General features: G+C 43.4%; 1 protein-coding gene across 7 annotated transcripts in view; it reads right to left on the reverse strand.

The window, feature by feature from the left end:
• The window catches only part of DMD (dystrophin), a 3,762,639-nt gene that overhangs the window by 1,085,356 nt on the left and 2,649,948 nt on the right, over positions 1–27,335 (reverse strand). For all 7 annotated transcript variants that reach the window (XM_077296691.1, XM_077296689.1, XM_077296692.1 and 4 more), the window contains one exon: positions 7,364–7,518. In XM_077296691.1, the coding sequence (XP_077152806.1) occupies positions 7,364–7,518 (155 nt within the window). The remainder of the gene's footprint in view (positions 1–7,363; positions 7,519–27,335) is intronic.

Below are 27,335 nucleotides of genomic sequence, written 5' to 3' on the forward strand. Positions count from 1 at the left end.
AGGGATGAAAACATTAGATATTTCTCAAAAATGTATGATCATCGTACTTTTAAGAGATTTGTGGCTGAATCTGAGCACAGACGTGTTCGTGCTGATAAAGGCATAATGAGGAAGGTTTCTGCCAGGCAAATTCATTGGATTAAGAGAGCAGCTGCTAAAAAGCCATTACAAACCAGCAAACAAATATTTGAAGTTGCTCATGCCTCTGGATTACCTCGAACCTCAAGGTGTAGGATCCTTCAAAGGCTTGCTTTGGTTTATAAGCCTACTGTTCGGGCAGCAGTGTTCACAAGCAGAAAGGGTTGCAGTGAGCCCAGACATACATGAAGACTAATTTTCAAACAGTCTTGTTTACTGATGAGTGTTGAGCAACCCTGGATGGTCCAGATGGATGGAGTAGTGGATGGTTGGTGGATGGCCACCATGTCCCAACAAGGCTGCGACATCAGCAAGGAGGTGGAGGAGTCATGTTTTGGGCCACAATCATGGGGAAACAGCTGGTAGGGCCCTTTAAGGTTCCTGAAGGTGTGAAAATGACCTTTGCAAAGTATATAGAGTTTCTGACTGACAACTTTCTTCCATGGTATAAAAAGCAGAATCATGCCTTCAGGAGCAAAATCATCTTCATGCATGACAATGCACCTTCTCATGATGCAAAGAATACCTCTGAGTCTTTGGCTGCTATGGGCACAAAAGGAGATAAACTCATGGTGTGGCCACCATCTTCCCCTGACCTCAACCCTATAGAGAACCTATGGAGTATCATCAAGCAAAAGATCTATGAGGGTGGGAGGCAGTTCACATCAAAACAGCAGCTCTGGGAGGCTGTTCTGTCTTCATGCAAAGAAATACAAGCAGAAACTCTCCAAAAACTCACAAGTTCAATGGATGCAAGAATTGTGAAGGTGATATCAAAGAAGGGTTCCTATGTTAACATGTAACTTGGCCTGATAGGATGTTTTGGAGTTAAATAGCTTTTTTTGTGCAGTGATTGTGACCTCCTAATGATGCAAATTCAACAAATGATCATTTTCAGTTCTTTAAAACATATCAAATGTTTAGGAATTCTACTGTGCCTAATAATTTGGAACAGTGCATTTTGAGTTTTTATTGATTTTGGAGATTATACTGTTATCATTGGGAGGATTTTTCAATAAAATTCGATGTATACTCTAACGGGTGATGAATTTTATTAGACTGACTGTCATTTGCACCGACCATTTAGGAAAATCAGAGAAAAATGTCATTTGCATAATAATTTGGAACATGGTGTATACTATGTGGGCTGTGCTATATACTACGTGGCTGCTGTGCTATAAACTACGTGGCTGTGCTATATACTATGTGGCTGTGTTATATACTATGTAGCTGTGCTATATACTATGTGGCTGTGCTATATACTACGTGGCTGTGCTATATACTACGTGGCTGTGCTATACACTATGTGGGCTGTGTTGTATGCTATGTGGGCTGTGAGACTCTTTCGCCCGGAAACCTCAAAAACCTGGAGCTCGCCCTGGCTTCAGTGATTAGTTGCGCCCGGCGGGCCGCAAACAATCAGCGACAGACACAGTCCAGCTGCCAACTGGGGTGGGATTTAAACCACGCTTCACTAATTAGTCGCGCCCGGTCATTCGAATCCTGTATATTCATTGCATTATTCTCAAATCTTCATAAATAATCTACATATATATTCTAGAATACCCAATGCGTTAAAATCGGGCCACCATCTAGTATATATATATACAGTATATACATAATATCTTGAAGAATATTTCCTTTGAAAACTGTGTAAATGACACAGAGAATTGCTCTATGTAAAATCTCATGTTAAAATCTCATTCTCATTTGCATGTAAATCAGGTGTAAATCAGATGCTAAGTGTTCAAAATCAGATTATGCTTGCATTAAAGTCGCATGGCACTTGCATGACACTCGCATGACACTCGTTTCACTTTTCTGGACCGAAATTGGGTGTTTATTTTCACGGTGATGGATATGAGCCCTTATATAGATCATTGTATTGCATTTTCTCCAACAGTATGTAAATATTTTGTATATTACCAACAGTTCTGTCATTGCAGAATGAGAGTATAGTTGCTCCTTTCTAACACAGCATTCACTTTCCTAGATGCTCTTTATTTGAAATATGTGGGAAAAAAAACTTAAGAAAGCATTAAATGTTAACATTGCTCATGTGCTTCTAGAGCAACAAACTGCTAAGTGTTTTTTTATGGAAATTGTTAGCCATGAATTTTATTTCCTTGCACTTTGCTGAAATCTACAGTGTGACAGAATTTTAAATATTGTGCCTAATGTACAGAAAGTGCAGAGGTTTTCATATGTCTCAGAATTTTGGACCATATTAATATCTAGAGTACTCATTTAATGATGTCAGTGCAGAATCATCCACAAAAGGGCATAGAGTTTGAGACAATTTAACTTTGACATTTTTGTGAAATTCATTAGAAAATGATGCAAGGGAATAGCCTGCCTAAAATGTGCCCTTTATCTGGTTTACTGCAGTATATGGTGAAAACTTGCCAGAGTTTAACAATATGACACTGAGGCTTGTTATAAAAATATAGAGCTCCCCAGTGTATTGTGTATGTATATTGCATTGCCTATTATGCACATTTATGGAAATACTAGATTTAGGGTATGTGCACATGATGCAGATTTAGTGCAGAATTGGTGCAGATCTGCAGCAGATTTTTCTGCTGCAGAACTGCACTGTGATTTACAGTACAATGTAAATCAATGTGAAAAAAAAGCTGTGCACATGGTGCAGAAAAATCTGCACAGAAATGCTGCTTTCAAAGAAGTCCATGTCAATTCTTTTGTGCAGTTCTGCAGCGTTTCTGCACCCGTCCATTATAGAAATAATATCTGCACAAAAAACGCACTAAAACGGGCAAAAAATGCACAAAAACCGCACAAAAAACGCACCTGCGGATTCTGCCAGGAGATGCAGATTTAGTGCAGAAAATTCTGCACCACATTTCCTACGTGTGCACATAGCCTTAAAAATAAATGGGACAAAAAATATAAAGCCATCGATTGGAGTAGTCATAACTATGTGTCAAAAAAAAAATATTTTCAAAAATTTGGAAAAATCAGATGTCAGTGTGTATCAAAAGAAGAAGGCCTTTTGCTATTTTGTTATGTTACCAGGTACAAAATGCACAGCATGATTTCTATATGAAAAGACTGTGACCTCAAAGACGTTCTTTTCTAGTTGAGGAAAGGCTATTTTATTCGTACATGAATTCAACTGGTAAACTACAGAGAACTTATTCTTTTAAAGGTAAATTATTTTTGTACTATGAAAGTTGAAATAAGAAGTTGTACAGCATTACAAAATAGTGGCCATTCACTTCCAACACAGTGCCCTTGTCATAATCACATGTAGGGTGTCATGTTGCAGCTCAGCTACCTTCACTTCATTGGTGCTGAACTGCAATACAAGGCACAGCCCGTGGACAGGTGTGGCAGTGTTCTGGAAAAAACATTCCCATGATATTTTAATCCTGTTCAAGCTCCTTAACTCCAACATGTAGAGCAGATGTCAGGAGTGTGTTGATGGAGCTTGCAAAAGAACTTGAGCCCATTCCAAGCAGAGTGAGTGCTAGCTGTGTTATACAGGTGCTACCTACCTATGAAAGCAATGGCTACTGTATAACCACTAAAATGCTGCTGTCAATCGCTAACAGCAGCACTTAAACAGGTTTTCCCATAGACAAAGGACATTTTAAATTATAGATCTTAGAATAGTAATAAATTCCACAATTCAATGTGTTTAGAAAAAAATGTTCCTGTGCTGGGACAATCTTATAACTGTGCCCCTGCTGTGTACTGTGCAATGTCTGTATCTGACCGTAGAGGGGCATGGTCTGATCATATCACAGCTCCTGGGCAGGGGAGGAAGCAAAAGAGTATATAATTTTAGTCAATTTTTTTTTATTTTCACGAGGATAACAGGAGAAAATGGACCTCAAAATGTGTTGTGCAATTTCTCCTGAGTAGGCCAATACCCCATTTATGGTCGAAAACTACGTTTGAGGCACAGTGCAAAACTCAGAAGGGAAGAAGAAACATATTGAAGTTCATATTTTGCTGGACTGGTTTGAGGGTGACATGTCACATTGGCAGAGCCCCTGAGGTGCCAGAGCAGCAGAACCTCCCTTAAGAGACTCCATTTTACAAACTACACTTCTCAATGAATTCACCAAGATGTGCAGTGATCATATTGACATCACAGGTGTGTCACAGAATTTTAAACCATTGGGCAATGAAGAAAAATATAATTGCATTTTTACCACCAAAATGTTGTTTTAGCCCCAGATTTAAAATTTTCATGCTGGGAAATGGGTAAAAATGGCATTAAAATTTGTCCCACAATTTCTGTTGAATGTAGAAATACCCCATATGTGGCTGTACACTACTGCTTAGCCACACGGAGAGACTCCATCCCTCCCGAGTCTTGCCGTATGGCTAAGCGGTTCTATTACACAGGAAGTATCCTGGAGTGCAGAATTTTTTATAAAAATTACAGATGAATGACCCAGCTGGGAACACAGCTTTAGTGACCGGCGGTAACCGCGATGATGTCACTGCCAGTCACTGATGCTGCGCTCACAGCAACTCATCAGTGCTTCTCAGCCTTGATGCTCGCATCTTAGCACTGTCCAGGTTGAAAACTAGTTATCCCCAGACATTCTTTTATTTTTTACCACACACTGAATGCTATAAAAACAATCTTCAAAAAACAATAGCGGAATATCATTTTTTTTCACAATTTCACCGTGCTTGCATTTGGTTTCCTATTTTAAAGTGCATTCCATAGGTAAGTGAACCTACAACGCGTTCCACAAAAACAAGCCGTCATATGACTATGTCAATGGAAAAATAAAATGTTATGGCTCTTAGAAAAATAATAGTAAAAAACTTGAGTGCAAAAGCAAAATTGCCCCATTAAGAAAGGGTTTAATAAAGCCCATCTGTAATGATTTAAGGGTGAGCTGTATAAATTACAAAGTATGTACTGTAGATATAAACGGTTGGAGTACTCTGCATGACATATTAAGAAAACCTGATACATGTAATATTATGTATGGGTCCCGGAAGATTAGCCATCCCCTACGTACAAGATCACAGTAGAGCTGTAAGGCATCAGATTGTAGTAGGAGTCCTCTCCTAATGCTGTCTGCCACCAGAGACTGGATAGTCTTAGCTTTAGTCCCAGGGACAAAGTTTTCATGTGTAATATATTTATTCCATCTATATTCACAGACAAAATAGCAATATATTCTGTACAGTGTCTTGTCTGAATAGCATTTCATGGGTGATAGCAGCTGTTTTTACTGTTATTTTGTGTTGTTCTCTAAATGTAAACTGCATAAAGGAGAGAATGGAAATCCATAGACCTATTTTGCGTACTGTAAATCTAGATGTTTCCTATATCCAACCATAAATCTGCATTACAGTAGTTATTAGTGTAATAAGTGCCCATGTTGTCAATGTTTGTCACATAGGTCAACTACGCTGAATAAGCGGGGTAGAAGATGGAAACTGATTTCCATATTACTATGCATTATTATTTTCTTTGATTGACAGGGATCAATTCATCTAAGGAAAAAAGTGATAAACTGGGGTCATTATCATGCAGAATGGGAAAAGGTTGATAAGAATATGATTGTTTCTAGGATCAAGTAGCTTTTAGCTGCAACAAGAAACAGACCAGGTTGACAATTTAAAAAAGGAGATATCAGGGACTTTAAAAATAATGTGCCTGAGCACTAACATGCATGTAGTTGCTAACTGAAGAAACTACCTGCCTGTAGTACCCGGCGCTGGTCATTGACCGCTCCTGCCAGAGATTCAGCTGTTCCCTGTTAAGAGAGCAGCCGTTTCTCTTCCTGTTGACAGGGTGGGACTGCCGGTGTCATGCTAATTGACAGCTGGCTTCCCCCAATTAAGCAGCGAGGAGCCAGCTGTCAATCAGCATGACATCAGAAGTCAACTGGAAAAGAAACTGCTGCTCTGTTCACATGATGTCAGCAGAAGTCTGTGACTGCTCTGTGCTGGCAGTGAACGACGCCGGGCACAACAGGCTGCTAGGCAGCAGCTACCTGCCTGTTACTATTAGGCACATTTTTTTAAAGTTCCAGATATCCCCTTTAAAAGGAATCTGTTAGCAGGTTTTCATATTGAAACTATATGTTTATGTAGTTCTTGCAGAATTGAATCCAGCAATACCTTTAGCTAGCCAGTCCATTCCTCAGTTACCCAAAAATCATTGTTTGAATTAATCAGCAAATTAGGCTGAAGTACTTTGGATGAGTGGAAGCACTTCCCAAGCCTCTGTCAGTCCAGCTCTATTCCCCTACTGTTGCTTTCTAGTGATGATCGAATATGCTTTACTAAGGTTTATCCGAACATGCTCGGGTGCTAACCTAGTGTCTTCAGCATGCTCAAAAAACGTGGTCGAGTCCCCTCCCTTGCATATCTCGTGTTTGTTTGACATCCACAACACATGCAGGGATTGTCTAACATACAGCAAATTCCTGCATGTGTTGTGGCTGTAGAACAACTGCGAGACATGCAGCCGCGGAGACTCAAACACACCCCGAAGACACTTGGTTACCCGAAGAGCAAGCTTGGATAACACCTTATTCAAACACGTTTGCTCATCACTATTGTCTTCTCCTGCTTGACTGGTGGCCTTACTGCAGTTTGACTTCAAACAAAAAAGCTGTCAATCAAGCAGAAGGAAATGCTGAGAGGAGATTAAAAGCAGAATGACAGAAACTTCAGAAGTGCATCCAAAGCACTTCACCCTCATTTATATATCAATTCAAAGGCTGATTTCTCAGTATTGGAGGACTGGCCATGTAAAGGTATTGCTGGACTTGTATTTCCAAGAACTACATGCGCATATAAATAGTTTGTGGTGGAAATCCTGTTAACAGATTCCCCTTAAAGGATATACTGTATCCACAATTAGTAAAATAAAACATAAACTAAAACTGGTAAAATGCTACATTTTGGCAATCTTCGTGATCCCTATAATCCAGACTCCCACATTTTTCTTAAGATTTTATTTAATTCCATAGTTCACATGTAATTGAATTTTTGAAACATACTAGTAAAAGTCATAGTCACACAGTGTTTTGGAAAAATGCGAGAGATTGAAGATGTAACCTGACGTCTCGACAGAGAATCCAAAGACATCATTTACCTCTGTTAACCAGAAGACATACTCAGGTGCTATGTTACTAACCTGGTGAATATGATAAATCATAAGTGACAAAACATGAATCCAATAATTTTACATCTGATTTACAAAGAAGACATGCCGCACCTTTTGTTTATTCGTGTCCAGGTCATGTTAATATTGTCTTTCATCAGCTCCACCTTCCTGGTGTCATCAGAGGAATAATCTCGTAGAAGCTTCAAGGCCAAATCATTTGCTACATCAACATTTATCTGCCACTGATGAAGTTCCTTGGAAAATTGCTGCATAAGGAAATATATGTGGTCCCGTTATTAGATATGATGAAAAGGGAGGATAGGAAAATTCATGCCCTATGAGACTTTTATTAGTCAAGCATTCATATGAATATCAGGATGCTTTATTTCAAGTAAATTACATTATCTTGAAGGTTATGAAGTAAAGTCTGTGCAGAGCTGCGGGAAACTATTCTGAAATGTTGTTTATAAGGAATTCTGGTTGTAATAAAAAAAGAAACATTGCTTATTTTGTATATTATTCATAATTTTGTGTATTGATTGCAGCTATTGTTGAAATGCATGACAGCAGCATATACTAGCATATGCAATTTATTACCGCTCTAGCGTGTATGAAAAAGTAATGTAACCACTGCCATCTGCTGGTTAGCTGTGGTAATTACATATGGTTTTTATAGTGGATTTCTGGCCTGCAACATTGCCCAATAGTGACAAAATATTGCAAATTAGGCATTAAATAATATACAGAAACAGTTTGAAAACCCAGATATTCTATATATATGTTAGAACAGCATAAAACATTTTATTTGCTTAGTCACATCAAGGTTATTGCAGTTGAATTCCAATTCTATTTTGAGTGTAGAGATAAGTCATAAAAGTAGTTTTTGCATAAAGTGTCCTTTGTGTGTGTCTCTTGTTATTGCATTCAGGTAATATTCTTAAAGGGGTTGTCCAGTGAATGCAAGTTATCACCTATCCACGGGATAGGTAATAGTTTGTTTTTCCAATTTTATTAACATTTTCAACCAAAACAAGCATAGATATCTGTAGATATATACATAGTTAACCATTGCTTAAATACAACACCTGAAAAAAACCCAGTTTGAGTAGTATATGGAACAAATAGGGATAATTCTGTAAAGTAACAAAGTCAAGCGTCACTTAAAGAAAATATAACAAAAAAATTGCGTAAATCGTTAATAGTTTGTTGATCTGTGGGGTCTGACCTCTGGGAACCACATTTATTGGCAGAATCGGGAAGGTTTATCCCTGTTATAGAATGGAGGGGCAGTGCGTATGTGTGCCTGCTGCTCTATTCATTCTCTAGGGGTCTTCTTAGTGCTGCACCCAGCTTTTCCAGCAGCCACATAGAGAATAAATTGAGCGGCGGTCAGGCATCCGATATGCTGCACCACATGGTAACGGGTATAAAACTTCCCTGATCTGCTGATCAGTGTCCCATCGGTAGTATACCCACTGATCAGCAAGTTATCAACTATTCGCAGGAGAACCCTTAAAGTTTCTAAATTAACCTATTACATGAACTAATACATGAGCTTAATACATCAACTTGATACATGAGTCATGTTACATCAACTAATATGGCAGGATCCATTGAGGTATTATCACGGCCAATAATTCTAATTATCAAAAAAAACATGCCCACTTCCTAATACTACAAAAAAATCTATATACACAAGCGTATAAGGTTACCGAATCCCAGGGTCATATAAAATAAGCACCACCAATACCAAAACACTTGTGGCCAACACTATAATAGTATGTAATAGAAAGTCACCATTGTCAATGCTAACCACAAATAAACCTGGCGATCTACAGGTCTGACAGCTAAGATATAAATGTCCACTTTCTTATGGTGGTTAGTAAAAGATTCCTTAATCCTGTACTGATTAAACACAAGCCTTTATTACATTTTGTTCTACCTAGCACCAATCCTTCAACATCTGCTGCATCTTTCCCTCCCTCCCTTTATATTCCCCGTATAATATTTTATATAGTTACTTTTATTGATTCTTACGACTCTAACGATTTTGAGCAATATGTGATGACTATTGCACTATAAATTCCATTTTTCGCAGCAGACTTATAAATACCACAGATGATATTTTTGTTTTCTCTAATTTCCTCTTCTTGAAGCCAGGGAAATGAATTGTGTTTTCTATAAGCTTTGCTGCACTGTAACTTGTACAGCTGCTCACTTGTAAATACTGACAACAATCTGTACCCACTCCCGGCTTTCTGTTTTTTTGTCTGTGAGTTTTTCTGCCGTTACAAGTGTTTGTTTTATACATTTTATGAAGTTTCATTTAGTAAAATTACTGTTTTTTATGATGGTATTTGTTTTTGGTGTATAATTAGAGAAGAGTGGGATAGAATTCTACTCAAATTTGACAAAAAAAACACACTCACCAAAATGTATATTTTTGTGCAAATTCAGCAAAATGGCCACCAGCTGACCATCATTTCTCTGAACTAGGGTTGAGCAACTTTCATTTTTTTAAGATCGAGTCGGGTTTTGCAAAACCCGACTTTGTCCAAAGTCGAGTCGAGTGCAGTCGGCCGATTATCGCTAAAAGTCGGGGATCGACCGAAACACGAAACCCAATGCAAGTCAATGGGGAAGCATAGTCGGCAGTGAGTGGAGGCCAGGAAAACACCTACAGGGCCCATTTTTATGCCAAAAACATCCATTCTTGTTTCTGAAGCTTGTCAATCTTAATTAACTTTATAATAATAGTTGGGCATTGGAAATTGGGGGTCATTTGGCAAAAGTTGTGGGGGGTAGGGCTGGTTCAAGGTTTTAGTGGGCCCAGGAAACGTGGACTACGTCACGGCGGTGGAGCAGTGAGAGGTAAGTATGTCAAGTTTGCAAGTGCTGTGATCCTAAGCAAGCAGGGGGGGCCCACTCGTTGGCATTGGCACTGGCACAGGGCCCCTCAAAGTACAGCGGTGTGTTTGCACGGCGGGGGCGCCTCCCACCAGCAGCGACACTTTTGCGTACTCTGAGGGGCCCTGTGCCAGTGACGTCGCCAACGAGTATGCCCCCCCACCTGATGAAGGAACCTGCACTTTCATCTGCACCTTCCTCTTTGTCCCTGTGTAAGGTGGTATAACATGCGGGAAGGGGAACCTTACTTTCAGCAGGGTCAGATTCTGGCTGTGTAGAGTGCAAGGGGAATGTAGTGGTCTAGGTCAATGTACCAGCAGACTCATCTAGCACTGGCTGGGCAATGGGCAGGATGAGGAGGAAACACAGAAATAGGGCCAAAGAATAAAGTAGGCTAAATGCAGTTCAAAATTGGTAACAGGACTAAACAGGTGGCATTGCTTTGTTCAGTGGAGTAGCAAACCCAGGAGCAGCAGACACTGTTTTAAGGGCCCAACCACACTAGTAGGCCAAATGCAGTTTAATATCTGCTACTATAGGCCAAAAGCCTAAAGACTGAAGCTCAGCTTTATACAGTGGAGGACAACACCAGGGAGCGGCAGACACCGTTAGTAGGCCGTAACCACCAATTTTTTGTTAAAAAAGCACTTAATGAGAGCCAGAAGGTTGAAGCTCAGACAAGGCAACCTGGAGGAGAACACCAAGGAGGAGGAAAACACTCAGGAGGAGGACAACACCCAGGAGCGGCAGACACCGTTAGTAGGCCCTAACCACCAATTTATTTAAAGAAAGCACTTAATGAGAGGCAGAAGGTTGAAGCTCAGATTTAGACAGTGGAGGACAACACCAGGGAGCGGCAGACACCGTTAGTAGGCCGTAACCAAAGTTGAAGGCCAAATGCAGTTTAATATCTGATACTATAGGCCGAAAGCCTAAAGACTGAAGCTTAGCTTTATACAGTGGAGGACAACACCAGGGAGCGGCACACACCATTAGTAGGCCCCAACCAAAGTTGAAGGCCAAATGCAGTTTAATATCTGATACTATAGGCCGAAAGCCTAAAGACTGAAGCTCAGCTTTATACAGTGGAGGACAACACCAGGGAGCGGCAGACACCGTTAGTAGGCCCTAACCACCAATTTTTTGTTAAAAAAGCTCTTAATGAGAGCCAGACGGTTGAAGCTCAGACAAGGCAACCTGGAGGAGAACACCAAGGAGGAGGAGAACACTCAGGAGGAGGACAACACTGAGGAGCGACAGACACCGTTAGTAGGCCCTAACCACCAATTTATTTAAAGAAAGCACTTAATGAGAGCCAGAAGGTTGAAGCTCAGATTTGGACAGTGGAGGACAACACCAGGGAGCGGCAGACACCGTTAGTAGGCCCTAACCACCAATTTATTTAAAGAAAGCACTTAATGAGAGCCAGAAGGTTGAAGCTCAGATTTAGACAGTGGAGGACAACACCAGGGAGCGGCAGACACCGTTAGTAGGCCCTAACCACCAATTTTTTAAAAAACAGCACTTAATGAGAGCCAGAAGGTTGAAGCTCAGATTTAGACAGTGGAGGACAACACCAGGGAGCGGCAGACACCGTTAGTAGGCCCTAACCACCAATTTTTTGTTAAAAAAGCACTTAATGAGAGCCAGAAGGTTGAAGCTCAGACAAGGCAACCTGGAGGAGAACACCAAGGAGGAGGAGAACACTAAGGAGGAGGACAACACCCAGGAGCGGCAGACACCGTTAGTAGGCCCTAACCACCAATTTATTTAAAGAAAGCACTTAATGAGAGCCAGAAGGTTGAAGCTCAGATTTAGACAGTGGAGGACAACACCAGAGAGCGGCAGACACCGTTAGTAGGCCCTAACCACCAATTTATTTAAAGAAAGCACTTAATGAGAGCCAGAAGGTTGAAGCTCAGATTTAGACAGTGGAGGACAACACCAGGGAGCGGCAGACACCGTTAGTAGGCCCTAACCACCAATTTTTTAAAAAACAGCACTTAATGAGAGCCAGAAGGTTGAAGCTCAGATTTAGACAGTGGAGGACAACACCTGGGAGCTGCAGACACCGTTAGTAGGCCCTAACCACCAATTTATTTAAAGAAAGCACTTAATGAGAGCCAGAAGGTTGAAGCTCAGATTTAGACAGTGGAGGACAACACCAGGGAGCGGCAGACACCGTTAGTAGGCCCTAACCACCAATTTTTTTAAAAACAGCACTTAATGAGAGCCAGAAGGTTGAAGCTCAGATTTAGACAGTGGAGGACAACACCAGGGAGCGGCAGACACCGTTAGTAGGCCCTAACCACCAATTTTTTGAAAACAGCACTTAATGAGAGCCAGAAGGTTGAAGCTCAGATTTAGACAGTGGAGGACAACACCAGGGAGCGGCAGACACCGTTAGCAGGCCCTAACCACCAATTTTTTGTTAAAAAAGCACTTAATGAGAGCCAGAAGGTTGAAGCTCAGACAAGGCAACCTGGAGGAGAACACCAAGGAGGAGGAGAACACTCAGGAGGAGGACAACACCCAGGAGCGGCAGACATTGTTAGTAGGCCCTAACCACCAATTTATTTAAAGAAAGCACTTAATGAGAGCCAGAAGGTTGAAGCTCAGATTTAGACAGTGGAGGACAACACCAGGGAGCGGCAGACACCGTTAGTAGGCCCTAACCACCAATTTTTTAAAAAACAGCACTTAATGAGAGCCAGAAGGTTGAAGCTCAGATTTAGACAGTGGAGGACAACACCAGGGAGCGGCAGACACCGTTAGTAGGCCCTAACCACCAATTTATTTAAAGAAAGCACTTAATGAGAGCCAGAAGGTTGAAGCTCAGATTTATACAGTGGAGGACAACACCAGGGAGCGGCAGACACCGTTAATAGGCCCTAACCACCAATTTATTTAAAGAAAGCACTTAATGAGAGCCAGAAGGTTGAAGCTCAGATTTATACAGTGGAGGACAATTTGAATTAGGGACTGCATACAGACTTAGTAGGCTGTCCCCTGTGGACCATGCATCCACCACATTAACCCATTGCGCCGTAATGGACACGTAACCTTCCGTGGCCATGCCTACAGGTCCATGCGTCTGTTGTCAGGTGCACCTTTGTACTCACAGATTGCCAGAGTGCATGGACAATGCGGTCTTTTACATGCTGGTGGAGGGTTGGGATGGCTTTTCTCGCAAAAGAAGTGTCGACTGGTTAGCTTGTAGCGTGGTACAGCGTAGTCCATCATGGCTTTATTAATATTAAATAAAATATATAAATAGGCTCTATGAACTTTTAAATAGGTTCCAGGGGTACACGGGCAGCATTGGTGTGGTCAGCGGAGGAGGATTGCAAGGAGGGACCGCAGACAGGCTTACTAGGCCTAAAATAAATAAAAATAGGCTCTATGCAGTTTTAAATAGGTTACATGGATACACAGGCAGCATTGTGGTCAGTGGAGGAGGATTGCAAGGAGGGACCGCAGACAGGCTTACTAGGCCTAAAATAACTAAAAATAGGCTCAAGGCACTTAGAGTTATCTCGCAGGGGTACACAGGCAGCATTGTGGTCAGTGGAGGAGGATTGCAAGGAGGGACCGCAGACAGGCTTACTAGCCTAAAATAAATAAAAATAGGCTCTATGCAGTTTTAAATAGGTTACATGGATACACAGGCAGCATTGTGGTCAGGGGAGGAGGATTGCAAGGAGGGACCGCAGACAGGCTTACTAGGCCTAAAATAACTAAAAATAGGCTCAATGCAGTTTTAAATAGGTTACATGGATACACAGGCAGCATTGTGGTCAGTGGAGGAGGATTGCAAGGAGGGACCGCAGACAGGCTTACTAGGCCGCCTAAAATAAATAAAAATAGGCTCTATGCAGTTTTAAATAGGTTACATGGATACACAGGCAGCATTGTGGTCAGTGGAGGAGGATTGCAAAGAGGGACCGCAGACAGGCTTACTAGGCCTAAAATAACTAAAAATAGGCTCAAGGCAGTTTTAAATAGGTTACATGGATACACAGGCAGCATTGTGGTCAGTGGAGGAGGATTGCAAGGAGGGACCGCAGACAGGCTTACTAGGCCTAAAATAACTAAAAATAGGCTCAAGGCACTTAGAGTTATCTCGCAGGGGTACACAGGCAGCATTGTGGTCAGTGGAGGAGGATTGCAAGGAGGGACCGCAGACAGGCTTACTAGGCCTAAAATAAATAAAAATAGGCTCAAGGCAGTTTTAAATAGGTTACATGGATACACAGGCAGCATTGTGGTCAGTGGAGGAGGATTGCAAGGAGGGACCGCCGACAGGCTTACTAGGCCTAAAATAACTAAAAATAGGCTCAAGGCAGTTTTAAATAGGTTACATGGATACACAGGCAGCATTGTGGTCAGTGGAGGAGGATTGCAAGGAGGGACCGCCGACAGGCTTACTAGGCCTAAAATAACTAAAAATAGGCTCAATGCAGTTATAAATAGGTTACATGGATACACAGGCAGCATTGTGGTCAGTGGAGGAGGATTGCAAGGAGGGACCGCAGACAGGCTTACTAGGCCTAAAATAAATAAAAATAAGCTCAATGCAGTTTTAAATAGGTTACATGGATACACAGGCAGCATTGTGGTCAGTGGAGGAGGATTGCAAGGAGGGACCGCAGACAGGCTTACTAGGCCTAAAATAAATAAAAATAGGCTCAATGCAGTTTTAAATAGGTTACATGGATACACAGGCAGCATTGTGGTCAGTGGAGGAGGATTGCAAGGAGGGACCGCCGACAGGCTTACTAGGCCTAAAATAACTAAAAATAGGCTCAAGGCAGTTTTAAATAGGTTACATGGATACACAGGCAGCATTGTGGTCAGTGGAGGAGGATTGCAAGGAGGGACCGCAGACAGGCTTACTAGTCCTAAAATAACTAAAAATAGGCTCAAGGCACTTAGAGTTATCTCGCAGGGGTACACAGGCAGCATTGGTGTGGTCAGCGGAGGACGATTGCAAGGAGTGTCTGACACAGTTAGTACTCACAAAAAATAAATAGATGTTAATGTCTCGCAAAACAAAAAAAAACAAAAAAATTGGCATACTTAGGTACAGGGGTGGGCTCATCTGCTGAGTTTCTGACATAGTAATTTGGCAGTATTTACTGGTGCCAATATAGGACACTGACCCAGACTACTTTAACTATCATCATAGATGTCAACAAATTGGTATTGTCAGTGCCAGGCATTGAATGATGTCAGCGCATAGACTAAACATTGGTGGAGCTGTGAGAGATAATTTTGCATGTGGTAGAGCACAGTTTGAGCTGGGGGGGTGAACTCTCTTGTGGCCGGCGGTACCGTCCCAGGGCCCCTCATGTTACAACGGTGTGTCTGACAATGGGTGCGCGCCACCACCGCCAGAGACACTTTATTGTACTATGAGGGACCCAGTGGCAGTGCTGTCAACCAAAAGCGGGCACACCCACCTCTTCAGACAAACGGCACTCTAACGGGTGCTTGCGCCAAGTGGCGAGACCATGGCCCCGTGGGGGGAGTTTTCCCATTGAGGGAGGTGTAAACATGTCGTATGCTGCACAAACAGCTGCTGCAAATTAAGAGATTGGAACACTCAGTAAGACCAGTCCACAAGCAAGACCTTTTTATAGGAAAGCTAGGTGTCAGCCGGGAAAGGTGGGGCAAAATAATTTGAAATCCAGGAGTGGTTCATTTTAATGAAGGTTAGATCATCCACATTTTGGGTAGCCAGACGAGTCCTTTTTTCGGTTAATATTGAACCAGCAGCACTGAATACTCTTTCTGATAGCACACTAGCTGCTGGGCAAGCAAGCTCCTGCAATGCATATTCTGCCAATTCAGGCCAGGTGTCTAATTTGGATGCCCAGTAATCAAATGGGAATGACGGTTGAGGGAGAACATCGATAAGGGATGAAAAATAGTTAGTAACCATACTGGACAAATGTTTTCTCTTGTCACTTTAAATAGATGCTGCAGTACCTGTCCTGTCTGCGGTCATTGCAAAATCACTCCACAACCTGGTCAGAAAACCCCTCTGTCCAACGCCACTTCTGATTTGTGCACCTCTAACACCTCTGCCCTGTAGCCCCCTGCAGCTCATGTGAGAACCATCACCAGCGCTGTGTGCTGGGAATGCCTGAATCAAACGGTCTACAAGAGTAGCTTGTTTGGTTGCTAATATTTGTTCGAGGTTCTCATGTGGCATAATATTTTGCAATTTGCCTTTATAGCGAGGGTCAAGGATGCAGGCCAACCAGTAATCGTCATCGCTCATCATTATAATAATGCGTGGGTCCCTTTTGAGGATACGTAAGGCATAATCCGCCATGTGGGCCAAAGTTCCAGTTGTCAAATCTGCGCTTGTGCTGGTTTGAGGGGCAGTTACAGGCAAATCTACGTCACTTGTCTCCCTTAAAAAAACAGAACCCGGCCTTGCAACGCCACTAATTTCTGTTTGCCCAGGAGAAGCTTCCTCATTAAAAAAGTACTCATCCCCATCATCCTCCTCGTCCTCCTCCTCCTCTTCACCCACTACCGCGTCCTCTACACGGCCCTGACCAGACAATGGCTGACTGTCATCAAGGCTTTCCTCTTCCTCGGCTGCAGACGCCTGCTCCTTTATGTGCGTCAAACTTTGTATCAGCAGACGCTTAGGGGGATGCTCATGCTTATTATGGCGTTGTCTGCACTAACCAGCCGTGTGCATTCCTCAAAACACTGAAGGACTTGACACAGGTCTTGTAGCTTCGACCACTGCACACCTGACAACTCCATGTCTGCCATCCAACTGCCTGCCTGTGTATCCTCCCACAAATACATAACAACACGCCTCTGTTCGCACAGTCTCTGAAGCATGTGGAGTGTGGAGTTCCACCTTGTTGCAACGTCGATGATTAGGCGATGCTGGGGAAGGTTCAAAGACCGCTGATAGTTCTGCATACGGCTGGAGTGTACGGGCAAACGGCGGATATGCGAGCAAAGTCTGCGCACTTTGAGGAGCAGGTCGGGTAACCCCGGATAACTTTTCAGTAAGCACTGCACCACCAGGTTTAAGGTGTGAGCCAGGCAAGGAATGTGTTTCAGTTGGGAAAGGGCTATGGCAGCCATGAAATTCCTTCCGTTATCACTCACTACCTTGCCTGCCTCAAGATGTACAGTGCCCAGCCATGACTGAGTTTCTTTCTGCAAGAACTCGGACAGAACTTCCACGGTGTGTCTGTTGTCGCCCAAACACTTCATTGCCAATACAGCCTGCTGATGCTTGCCACTAGCTGTCCCATAATGGCACACCTGGTGTGCAACAGTGGCAGCTGCGGATGGAGTGGATGTGCGACTGCGGTCTGTGGACGAGCTCTCGCTTCTGCAGGAGGATGAGGAAGAGGAGGAGGGGGGGCGAACGCCTACAGCCAACTCTTTCCTTGACCGTGGGCTAGGCAGAACTGTCCCAATATTGCTGGCCCCTGTGGATTCTGCATCCACCACATTCACCCAGTGTGCCGTGATGGACACGTAACATCCCTGGCCGTGCCTACTGGTCCATGCATCTGTTGTCAGGTGCACCTTTGTAGTCACAGACTGCCTGAGTGCATGGACGATGCGGTCTTTAACATGCTGTTGGAGGGCTGGGATGGCTTTTCTAGAAAAGAAGTGTCGACTGGGTAGCTCGTAGCATGGTACAGCGTAGTCCATCAGCGCTTTGAAAGCTTCGCTTTCAACTAACCGGTATGGCATCATCTCTAATGAGATTAGTCTAGCAATGTGGGCTTTCAAACCCTGTGTACGCGGATGCAAGGATGAGTACTTCCTTTTCCTAACAAGAGTCTCATGTAGGGTGAGCTGGACTGGAGAGCTGGAGATCGTGGAACTAGCGGTGGTGCCGGTGGACATGGCAGACTGAGAGAGGGTTGGAGATGGTATTCTTGCCGGTGCCCTACATGCAGTGTTTCCTACTACGAACCTGGTGATTCCCTGACTGCTTTGGCCTGGAGACAAAAGCTGCACAGATATTGCAGGTGTTTCGGTAAATGGTGGGCTTACAGTGAGGGAAGGGATGTAGCGTTGCTGACTAGCTTCATTGGCCGAGGGTGCTGCAACCTTTAGGCACATTTGGTAGTTAGTCCAGGCTTGCAAATGCATGGTGGATAAATGTCTATACATGCAACTTGTATTTAGACTTTTAAGATTCTGACCTCTGCTTAAGGTAGTTGAACATTTTTGACAGATGACTTTGCGCTGATCATTTGGATGTTGTTTAAAAAAATGCCAGACTGCACTCTTTCTACTATCGGATACCTTTTCAGGCATTGCAGACTAAGCTTCTTTAACCGGATGGCCACGCTGTCCTCCAACTGGTTTTGGTTTTGCCACGCGTTTTTGGCCAGATACGGGCCCGGCAGATGGAACCTGTTGTGATGTTGATGCCTGCTGCAGCTCCTCCTCCTCCTCCACTTCAGAACTACTGCCGCCTGCACCCTGTTCCCCCAATGGCTGCCAATCGGGGTCAACAACTGGGTCATCTATGACCTCCTCTTCTATCTCATGTGCAGCTTCGTCTGTGTCACCGTATAAGCCGGTGGTAGAGCGTTCGTGACGGGGCACCATAGTCTCAGCTGGGTTTGATTCTGGCTCAGTACACTGCGAGGGCAATGTTCTGGTCTGAGTCAAAGGAACAGCATAGTAATCTGGCTGTGGCTGTGCATCAGTGCACTCCATGTCCGATTCAACTTCTAATGGGCATGGCCTGTTAACTGTAACCCAGGAACGGTATGTGTAAAGAGCTCCATGGAGTAACCCGTTGTGTCTCCTGACGCATCCTTCTCTCTTGTTCTGGGTGAAGAAGACAAGGAAGCGACTTGTCTCTGACTGTGAACATCCACTAACGACGCGCTGCTTTTACATTTTGCACTTTCAGAAGAGGAGGCAAAAGAGCTAGAGGCTGAGTCAGCAAGGAAAGCCAAAAATTGTTCTTGCTGCTCCGGCTTTAAAAGCGGTTTTCCTACTCCCAGAAAAGGGAGCGTTCGAGGCCTTGTGTAGCCAGACGATGAACCTGGCTCAACAACTCGAGACTTAGGTGCTGTACTGCTTTTACCACGACCACCTGATGCTCCACCACCACTACCATCATTACCAGCTGACAATGACCGCCCACGGCCACGACCTCTTCCACCAGACTTCCTCATTGTTTGCAAAACCTAACCAAAGTAATGGTATTTGTTACTGTAAAACAACTTATAAGGTGAACTCTAACTTCTGTAGGATTTATATACACCTTTATAGGTGGCTGACACTGAAAGGAAAACCAGGCCCAATGTTACACACTAGGTTTTCTGTGCCCCAATAATTTGAGACAGATGCCACACACAGCAATGGCACAGAGGCAGACTTGCCAATCTTTATCTCCCACTATTTTTTTTTTTTCAGGGAGAATTAAAAAAAAAAAAAAAAAGGCCCAGTATTACACACTAGGTTTTCTGTGGCACACAATGAGAGACAGATGCCACACACAGCACTGGCACAGAGGCAGATTTGCCAATCTTTATCTCCCACTATTTATTTTTTTTTTTACAGGGAGAATTTACAAAAAAAAAAAAAATGGCCCAGTATTACACACTGGTTTTCGGTGGCACACAATGAGAGACAGATGCCACACACAGCACTGGCACAGAGGCAGACTTTCCAATCTTTATCTCCCACTATTTATTTTTTTTTTACAGGGAGAATTTACCAAAAAAAAAAAAGGCCCAGTATTTCACACTGGTTTTCGGTGGCACACAATGAGAGACAGATGCCACACACAGCAATGGCACAGAGGCAGACTTGCCAATCTTTATCTCCCACTATTTATTTTTTTTTTACAGGGAGAATTTACAAAAAAAAAAAAATGGGCCAGTATTACACACTGGTTTTCGGTGGCACACAATGAGAGACAGATGCCACACACAGCAATGGCACAGAGGCAGACTTGCCAATCTTTATCTCCCACTATTTATTTATTTTTTTACAGGGAGAATATACAAAAAAAAAAAAAAGCCCAGTATTACACACTGGTTTTCGGTGGCACACAATGAGAGACAGATGCCACACACAGCAATGGCACAGAGGCAGACTTGCCTATCTTTATCTCCCACTATTTTTTTTTTTTTTTCAGGGAGAATTAAAAAAAAAAAAAAGGCCCAGTATTACACACTAGGTTTTCTGTGGCACACTATGAGAGACAGATGCCACACACAGCACTGGCACAGAGGCAGACTTGCCAATCTTTATCTCCCTGCAGTAATCTCAGAAAAGTATGGCAGGCAGCTATAAAAAGGACTGCTGCACACAAAAGTGTGGACAAACAAACAAGATAGCTGTGCAGAAAGGAAGGAACAACAGGATTTGTGCTTTGAAAAAAGCAGTTGGTTTGCACAGCGGCGTACACACACAGCAAAGCAGCTATCAGGGAACCTTCTAGGGCAGCCCAATGAGCTACAGCGCTGAGGAAAAAAAATGCAGCTTCCACTGTCCCTGCAAACAAAAGGTGGTGTTGGACAGTGGAAATCGCTACAGCACAAGCGGTTTGGGGGTGAATGCACCCTGCAAAACACTATCCCTGCTTCTGATGAAGCGGCACCTCTCCCTACGCCCAGATCAGCAGCAGTAAGATGGCGGTCGGCGGGAACGCCCCTTTATAGCCCCTGTGACGCCGCAGAAAGCAAGCCAATCACTGCAATGCCCTTCTCTAAGATGGTGGGGACTGAGATCTATGTCATCACGATGCCCACACTCTACGTCCACCTTCATTGGCTGAGAAATGGCGCTTTTAGCATCATTGAAACGCGACTTTGGCGTGAAAGTCGCGTACCGCATGGCCGACCCCACACAGGGATCGGGTCGGGTTTCATGAGACGCCGACTTTGCCAAAAGTCGGCGACTTATGAAAATGAACGATCCGTTTCGCTCAACCCTACTCTGAACCATAAAGGACTATCTGAAGGTTAAAATAAATTAAGTGATTATACTCATCTTACTTGTCACCTCTCCAGGACCTCCACTCCTCACTGTCTCCCTGTCTGGTCCACATTGCATCTACATACTGTCATTGCCAGTCCTGAAATCCTAGGCCTCTTCACACTAGGCTGAGACTTCCAGCTCCGATGAGACCCATGAAAGCTCTGCACATGTATGTAAGGTCACAGTGTGCGTGAAGAAACTTGGGATTTCAGCGCTTGTGGCAGTGATAAGAAGATTTGAAGAACACGGGAAGAAGGGGAGTGAAGGGGCCAAAGAGGTGAGCACTGAGGTGAGCTCTCAATATTTTCTATATAGTACTTTTATTATGTTCTGGGGTCTTATGGTTTTGTAGCACATTCCAGCTTTGTGCTAGTCAATGATCTTGTCCCTGACATCCTTAGAAAGCTTTTTGGTCTTGCCCATGTTGTAGAGGTCAAAGTCTGACTGATTAATTGAGTTTGTGGACAGGAGTCTTTTATAAAGGTGACTATGTAAGACAGCTCAAAGTCAGGATGAAAGGATGAAAAATGTGTCGAGTACTGCCGCAGCTCCATCCGAACAACTCCAAGGGAGGAAGGAAGCAGGATCTGGTGATGGGAATCGGTCACAGGAGCGCTGAAAGGAAACTCTGACACAGGATAGAGTTTAGCCACAGCGCGCTTCGACGGACGAAACTCTATCCTGTGTCAGAGTTTCCTTTCAGCGCTCCTGTGACCGATTCCCATCACCAGATCCTAAGTAAGACAGCTGTCTTTATTGCAGGTAATAAGTTGATTAGGAGCATCTGACAGGTCTGTAGGAGCCAGATCTCTTAATCGTTGGTACAGGAACAAATTCTTATTTCTCACTACAAAATGCAAATAAATTTCTCTAATTTATACAATGTGATTTTCTGGATTTTATTTTTGAGATTCTATCTCTCAATGTTAACATTAATCTACCCTTAAAATTAAACACTTATTTCCCCCACTGTACATGTAACAAGTCTCATTTTAAATAAACTCTAGAGGCAGATTCTCATATAGATCAGTGTCCGGGCCATCTCATTTACAGATAAGAAAAAAGAGGATTTTTCAGGAATAAGACATCGGATCACAAATATCAAGGTATTATTTTATTCAGCTTCCTATGACCTACTTGCCCATATATATGGCTTAGATGAGTTGATCGTAATGACAGATTCCCTTTAAAGAGGCAATTGTTGCTGCTCATTAATCTGAGAAGGTTTATAAGGTTATTCTAAACAATTTGGAGTATATCATTCTGCAGTGAGTTAGATTAATTACTAGTGGAAATCATTTAATGCAGTTGACACTCTTCTGAAGAGTGACATTCACCCCAAAGTCAAACTGTGCAATGCTAACAAAAATTGCAAAAAAATCCCAGTAGCTATACCTCAGACACGAAAGGGCTCAGCATACTAAATGTTCAAGTTCATGATAGTACAATTAGATAAAACTAAACAAATACAGCTTGTTTGGAAGGGAATACCTTTCATTTCTAAAAAAGAACATGGCAGTATAGCTAAAGTTTGTAAAGTTGTATTTTAACAACCCACAAGACCTCAGAAATAATGTAATTTTGCAAGAAGAAACTAAAGTGGAGATGTTAGGGCATAATTCTCTACACCACATTTGGATGCTTAGCAAAATCCAAACCCTGCATATCAGCATAAACACTTCATACCAACTGTCACACACACAGTTGGAGGGGTAATGATTTGTTGTTTTTTTTGCAAACATAGGACCTATACGCCTTGCAATCATGGAATCATTGAACATGAACTCTTCTACAAACCAAATAATGTTGATACATTCAAAAGCTAAGACTTGGTACCTATTGGGTCATGCAGCATGACAATGATCCCAAACACTCCAGCAAATCTACACTGCTCAAAAAAAATAAAGGGAACACTAAAATCCCACATCCTAGATATCACTGAATGAAATATTCCAGTGTAAATATTTATTTATTACATAGTGGAATGTGTTGAGAACAATAAGAACCTAAAAATTATCAACGTAAATCACAACTAATATCCCACGGAGGTCTGGAGTTGGAATGATGCTCAAAATCAAAGTGGAAAATGAAGTTACACCCTGATCCAACTTCAGTGGAAATGCCTCAAGACAAATAAATAATGCTCAGTACTGTGTGTGCCCTCCACGTGCCTGTATGAACTCCCTACAAAGCCTCCTGATTAAGTGGCAGATGGTCTCCTGAGGGATCTCAACCCAGAGCTGGACTAAAGCATTCGCCAACTCCTGGAAAGTCTGTGGTGCAATGTGTTTAATTGTATTCAGGTCTGGGGGAATGGGAGGGCCAGTCCATAGCTTTAATGACTTCATCTTGCAGGAACTGCTTACACACTCCAGCCACATGAGGTCTGGCATTGTCCTGCATTAAGAGGAACCCAGGGCCAACCGCACCAGCATATAGTCTCACAAGGGGTCTGAGGATTTAATCTCGGTGCCTAATGATAGTCAGGCTACCTCTGGCGAGCACATGGAGGGCTGTGCAGCACTCCAAAGAAATGCAACCCCACACCATTACTGACCCACTGCCAAACCAGTCATGCTGAAGGATGTTGCAGGCAGCAGATCGCTCTGCACGGCGTCTCCAGATTTTGTCATGTCTGTCACATGTGCTCAGTGCGAACCTGCTTTCATCTGTGAAGAGCACAGGGCTCCAGTGGGGAATTTGCCAATCCTGGTGTTCTGTGGCAAATGCCAAGCGTCCTGCATGGTGTTGGGCTGTGAACACAACCCCCATTTGTGGACGTCGGGCACTCAGACAATCCTTATGGAGTCAATTTCTAATAGTTTGTGCAGACACATGCCCATTTGTGGCCTGCTGGATGTCATTTTGCAGGGCTCTGGCACTGCTCTTCCTGTTCCGCCTTGCACAAAGGCTGAGGTAGCGGTCCTGCTGCTGGGTTGTTGCCCTCTTACAGCCCCTCCATGTCTCCTGGTGTACTGGCCTGTCTGGTAGCGCATACAGCCTCTGGACACTATGCTGACGGACACAGCAAACCTTCTTGCCACAGCTCGCATTGATGTGCCATCCTGGATGAGCTGCACTACCGGAGCCACTTGTGTGGGTTGTAGAGTCCGTCTCATGCTACCACGAGTGGGAAAGCACAACCAATATTCAGAAGTGACCAAAACATCAGCAAGAAAGCATTGGTACTGAGATGTGGTCTGTGGTCCCCACCTGCAGAACCACTCCTTTATTGAGTGTGTCTTGATAGTTGCCAATAATTTCCATCTGTTGTCTATTCCATTTGCACAACAGCATGTGAAATTGATTGTCAAACAGTGTTGCTTCATAAGTGGAGAGCTTGATTTCACAGAAGTTTGATTTACTTGGAGTTATATTCTCTTGTTTAAGTGTTCCCATTATTTTTTTGAGCAGTGTACATCACATTGGCTGTAAAAGAAAAGACTAAAGGTGTTGCAATAATCTATTCCTCAATCAAAGTGACATGCAAAGCTGTACATAATTCTTACGTTCACTGAAGTCTGCAATCATTTGTTTGTTATAAAGGAAAATGGACCAAAATTCCATCAGATTGTTGTGATAGACTGGTAAAGTGATACAGAAAATGATCTTCAAGTTATTGCTGCTAAGGTGGTTCTATAAAATATTATTCATGGGGTGAATGTGTCACACATTTCTGCATTTTGGCCTACTTTTTGTTAAATAAATAATGATACGGTGTAATTTGTCATGTGTTGTTCATCTTAGGTTATATTTACCTAATTTTAAGACCTTCAACAAGACTAATTTTTGTTTATTATGTCCTGATACCTATAAAATTCAAAGAGGGTGCATATAATTTCTTTCTGTGTCTCTGAAAAGTATGTTCACAAATAAGTAGACAAAGTATGATACAGTCTTGGTCTTCCTGCAACCAGTTCAAGGTGTTTTACTGTGCATTTGTGATTATAACTAAGACTAAAACTTGTTAGGTTCCACTTCCCACCTGTTGGAATGTGGACAATTGCTGGTCGGCTTTCACACTGTGATTTACTCCATGGGGTTGCACAGACTATCAGACATCAAACTGTGGGCCTAATTAAGGGCTCTTTCACACGTCCTGATATTTCCGGTACCGGAAAAAAACGGTACCGGAGATATCCGTGTCCGTATGTCAGTGTGCTCAAGTGGCACATACGTGCGGCATCCGTGTGCCGCCCGTGTGCCGCCTGAGGACCACACGGACCGTGCAGGAGAGACAGCGCTACACTAAGCGCTGTCCCCCTGCGTGTGGTGCTGAAGGCAGAATTCATCTCCTCTCCCCCAGCGTTCATTGGAGATAAGAGATGAAAGATCTTTTTTTTTTTTGTGTGTGGGGGGAAATAAAGTTTGCATGTGCGTCCGTGTAACCCCAACCCCCCCCCCAAGTGCGCCACCTGGCCCCTTGCCACAGAAATACTCACCCGGCCAGCTCCTGCAATGTATCCTCTGTCCTCTCAGCGCCGGCAGCTTCTCCTGTGTGAGCGGTCACGTGGGAGCGCTCATTACAGTCAGTGAATATTCTCTGACTGTAATGAGCGGGCCCATGTGACCGCTCACACAGGAGAAGCTGCCAGCACGGAGAGGACAGAGGAGACATCGCAGGAGCTAGGTATTTCTGCGGCAAGGGGCCAGGCGGTGCACTGAGGGGGGAGGCGGGGGGTGTTATGGTTCTCAATGGCAAGAGAACATAGCCCAGCAAACATACGAACTAGCTCTTGGAAGGATGGAAACTAAACTGACCATGAACTAAACCTGCCGCACAACTAACAGTAGCCGGGTAGCGTAGCCTGCGTTTTATCCCTAGACGCCCAGCGCCGGCCGGAGGACTAACTAATCCTGGCAGAGGAAAATATAGTCCTGGCTCACCTCTAGAGAAATTTCCCCGAAAGGCAGACAGAGGCCCCCACAAATATTGGCGGTGATTTTAGATGAAATGACAAACGTAGTATGAAAATAGGTTTAGCAAAATTGAGGTCCGCTTACTAGATAGCAGGAAGACAGAAAGGGCACTTTCATGGTCAGCTGAAAACCCTATCAAAATACCATCCTGAAATTACTTTAAGACTCTAGTATTAACTCATAACATCAGAGTGGCAATTTCAGATCACAAGAGCTTTCCAGACACAGAAACGAAACTACAGCTGTGAACTGGAACAAAATGCAAAAACAAACAAGGACTAAGTCCAACTTAGCTGGGAGTTGTCTAGCAGCAGGAACATGCACAGAAAGGCTTCTGATTACAATGTTGACCGGCATGGAAGTGACAGAGGAGCAAGGCTAAATAGCGACTCCCACATCCTGATGGAAACAGGTGAACAGAGAGGATGAAGCACACCAGTTCAATTCCACCAGTGGCCACCGGGGGAGCCCAAAATCCAATTTCACAACAGGGGGGCACATGAAAACTTTATTTTTCACAAAAAAAACCAAAAACTTGATCTTTCATCTCTTCTCTCCCGCGGAGAAGAGATGAATTCCACCTTCAGCACCACAGCGGGGGAACAGCGCTTACTGTAGCGCTGTCTCTCCTGCGGGCGGTACGTGCACACGGAGGAGAGTGCACACTGTTCTCCGTGTGCACGTGTGCTGTCCGTATTGTGGTCCGTGCTGCCGGTAGAAAACGGACATGTCGACGTGTTTTCAGCACGGACATACGGTCCGTGTGAAAACACGCACATGTGCATAGACCCATTCATTTAAATGGGTCTACGTGTGTCAGTGTCTCCGGTACGTGAGAAAACTGTCACTACACGTACCGGAGACACTGACGTGTGAAAGAGGCCTAATATAAACTGTTAAAGCAAAATCGGTCTGTGTTGCCCAAAGCAATCAATAAGAGCTTAGTTTTCATTTAAACAGCTTTGCAATAATGAAGGTTGTGCTTTGATTGGTTGCTTTGGGCAAGCAAGATAGATTTTCTTTTAGACCATTTCATAAATTTTCCCCATAGTCTTTATAAATGCTGAACTTCACGAGTCATAATCTCTTAGAGCTTTGCAACACAAGCCTACTGTATGTGCAATTTTTCCCAGGTCAGTCATCTGTCCCTCACTTCTCAGTTTACTTCAGGCCGCAAATACTTACCTTTCTGGTGACCCACCACTAGTTACAACTTGCTCTTGTCCTTTGCTAATCATTGATTTTGGGTCCT

The sequence above is a fragment of the Ranitomeya variabilis genome, chromosome 3, assembly GCF_051348905.1.
Source record: "Ranitomeya variabilis isolate aRanVar5 chromosome 3, aRanVar5.hap1, whole genome shotgun sequence".
Classification (NCBI taxonomy): domain Eukaryota; kingdom Metazoa; phylum Chordata; class Amphibia; order Anura; family Dendrobatidae; genus Ranitomeya; species Ranitomeya variabilis.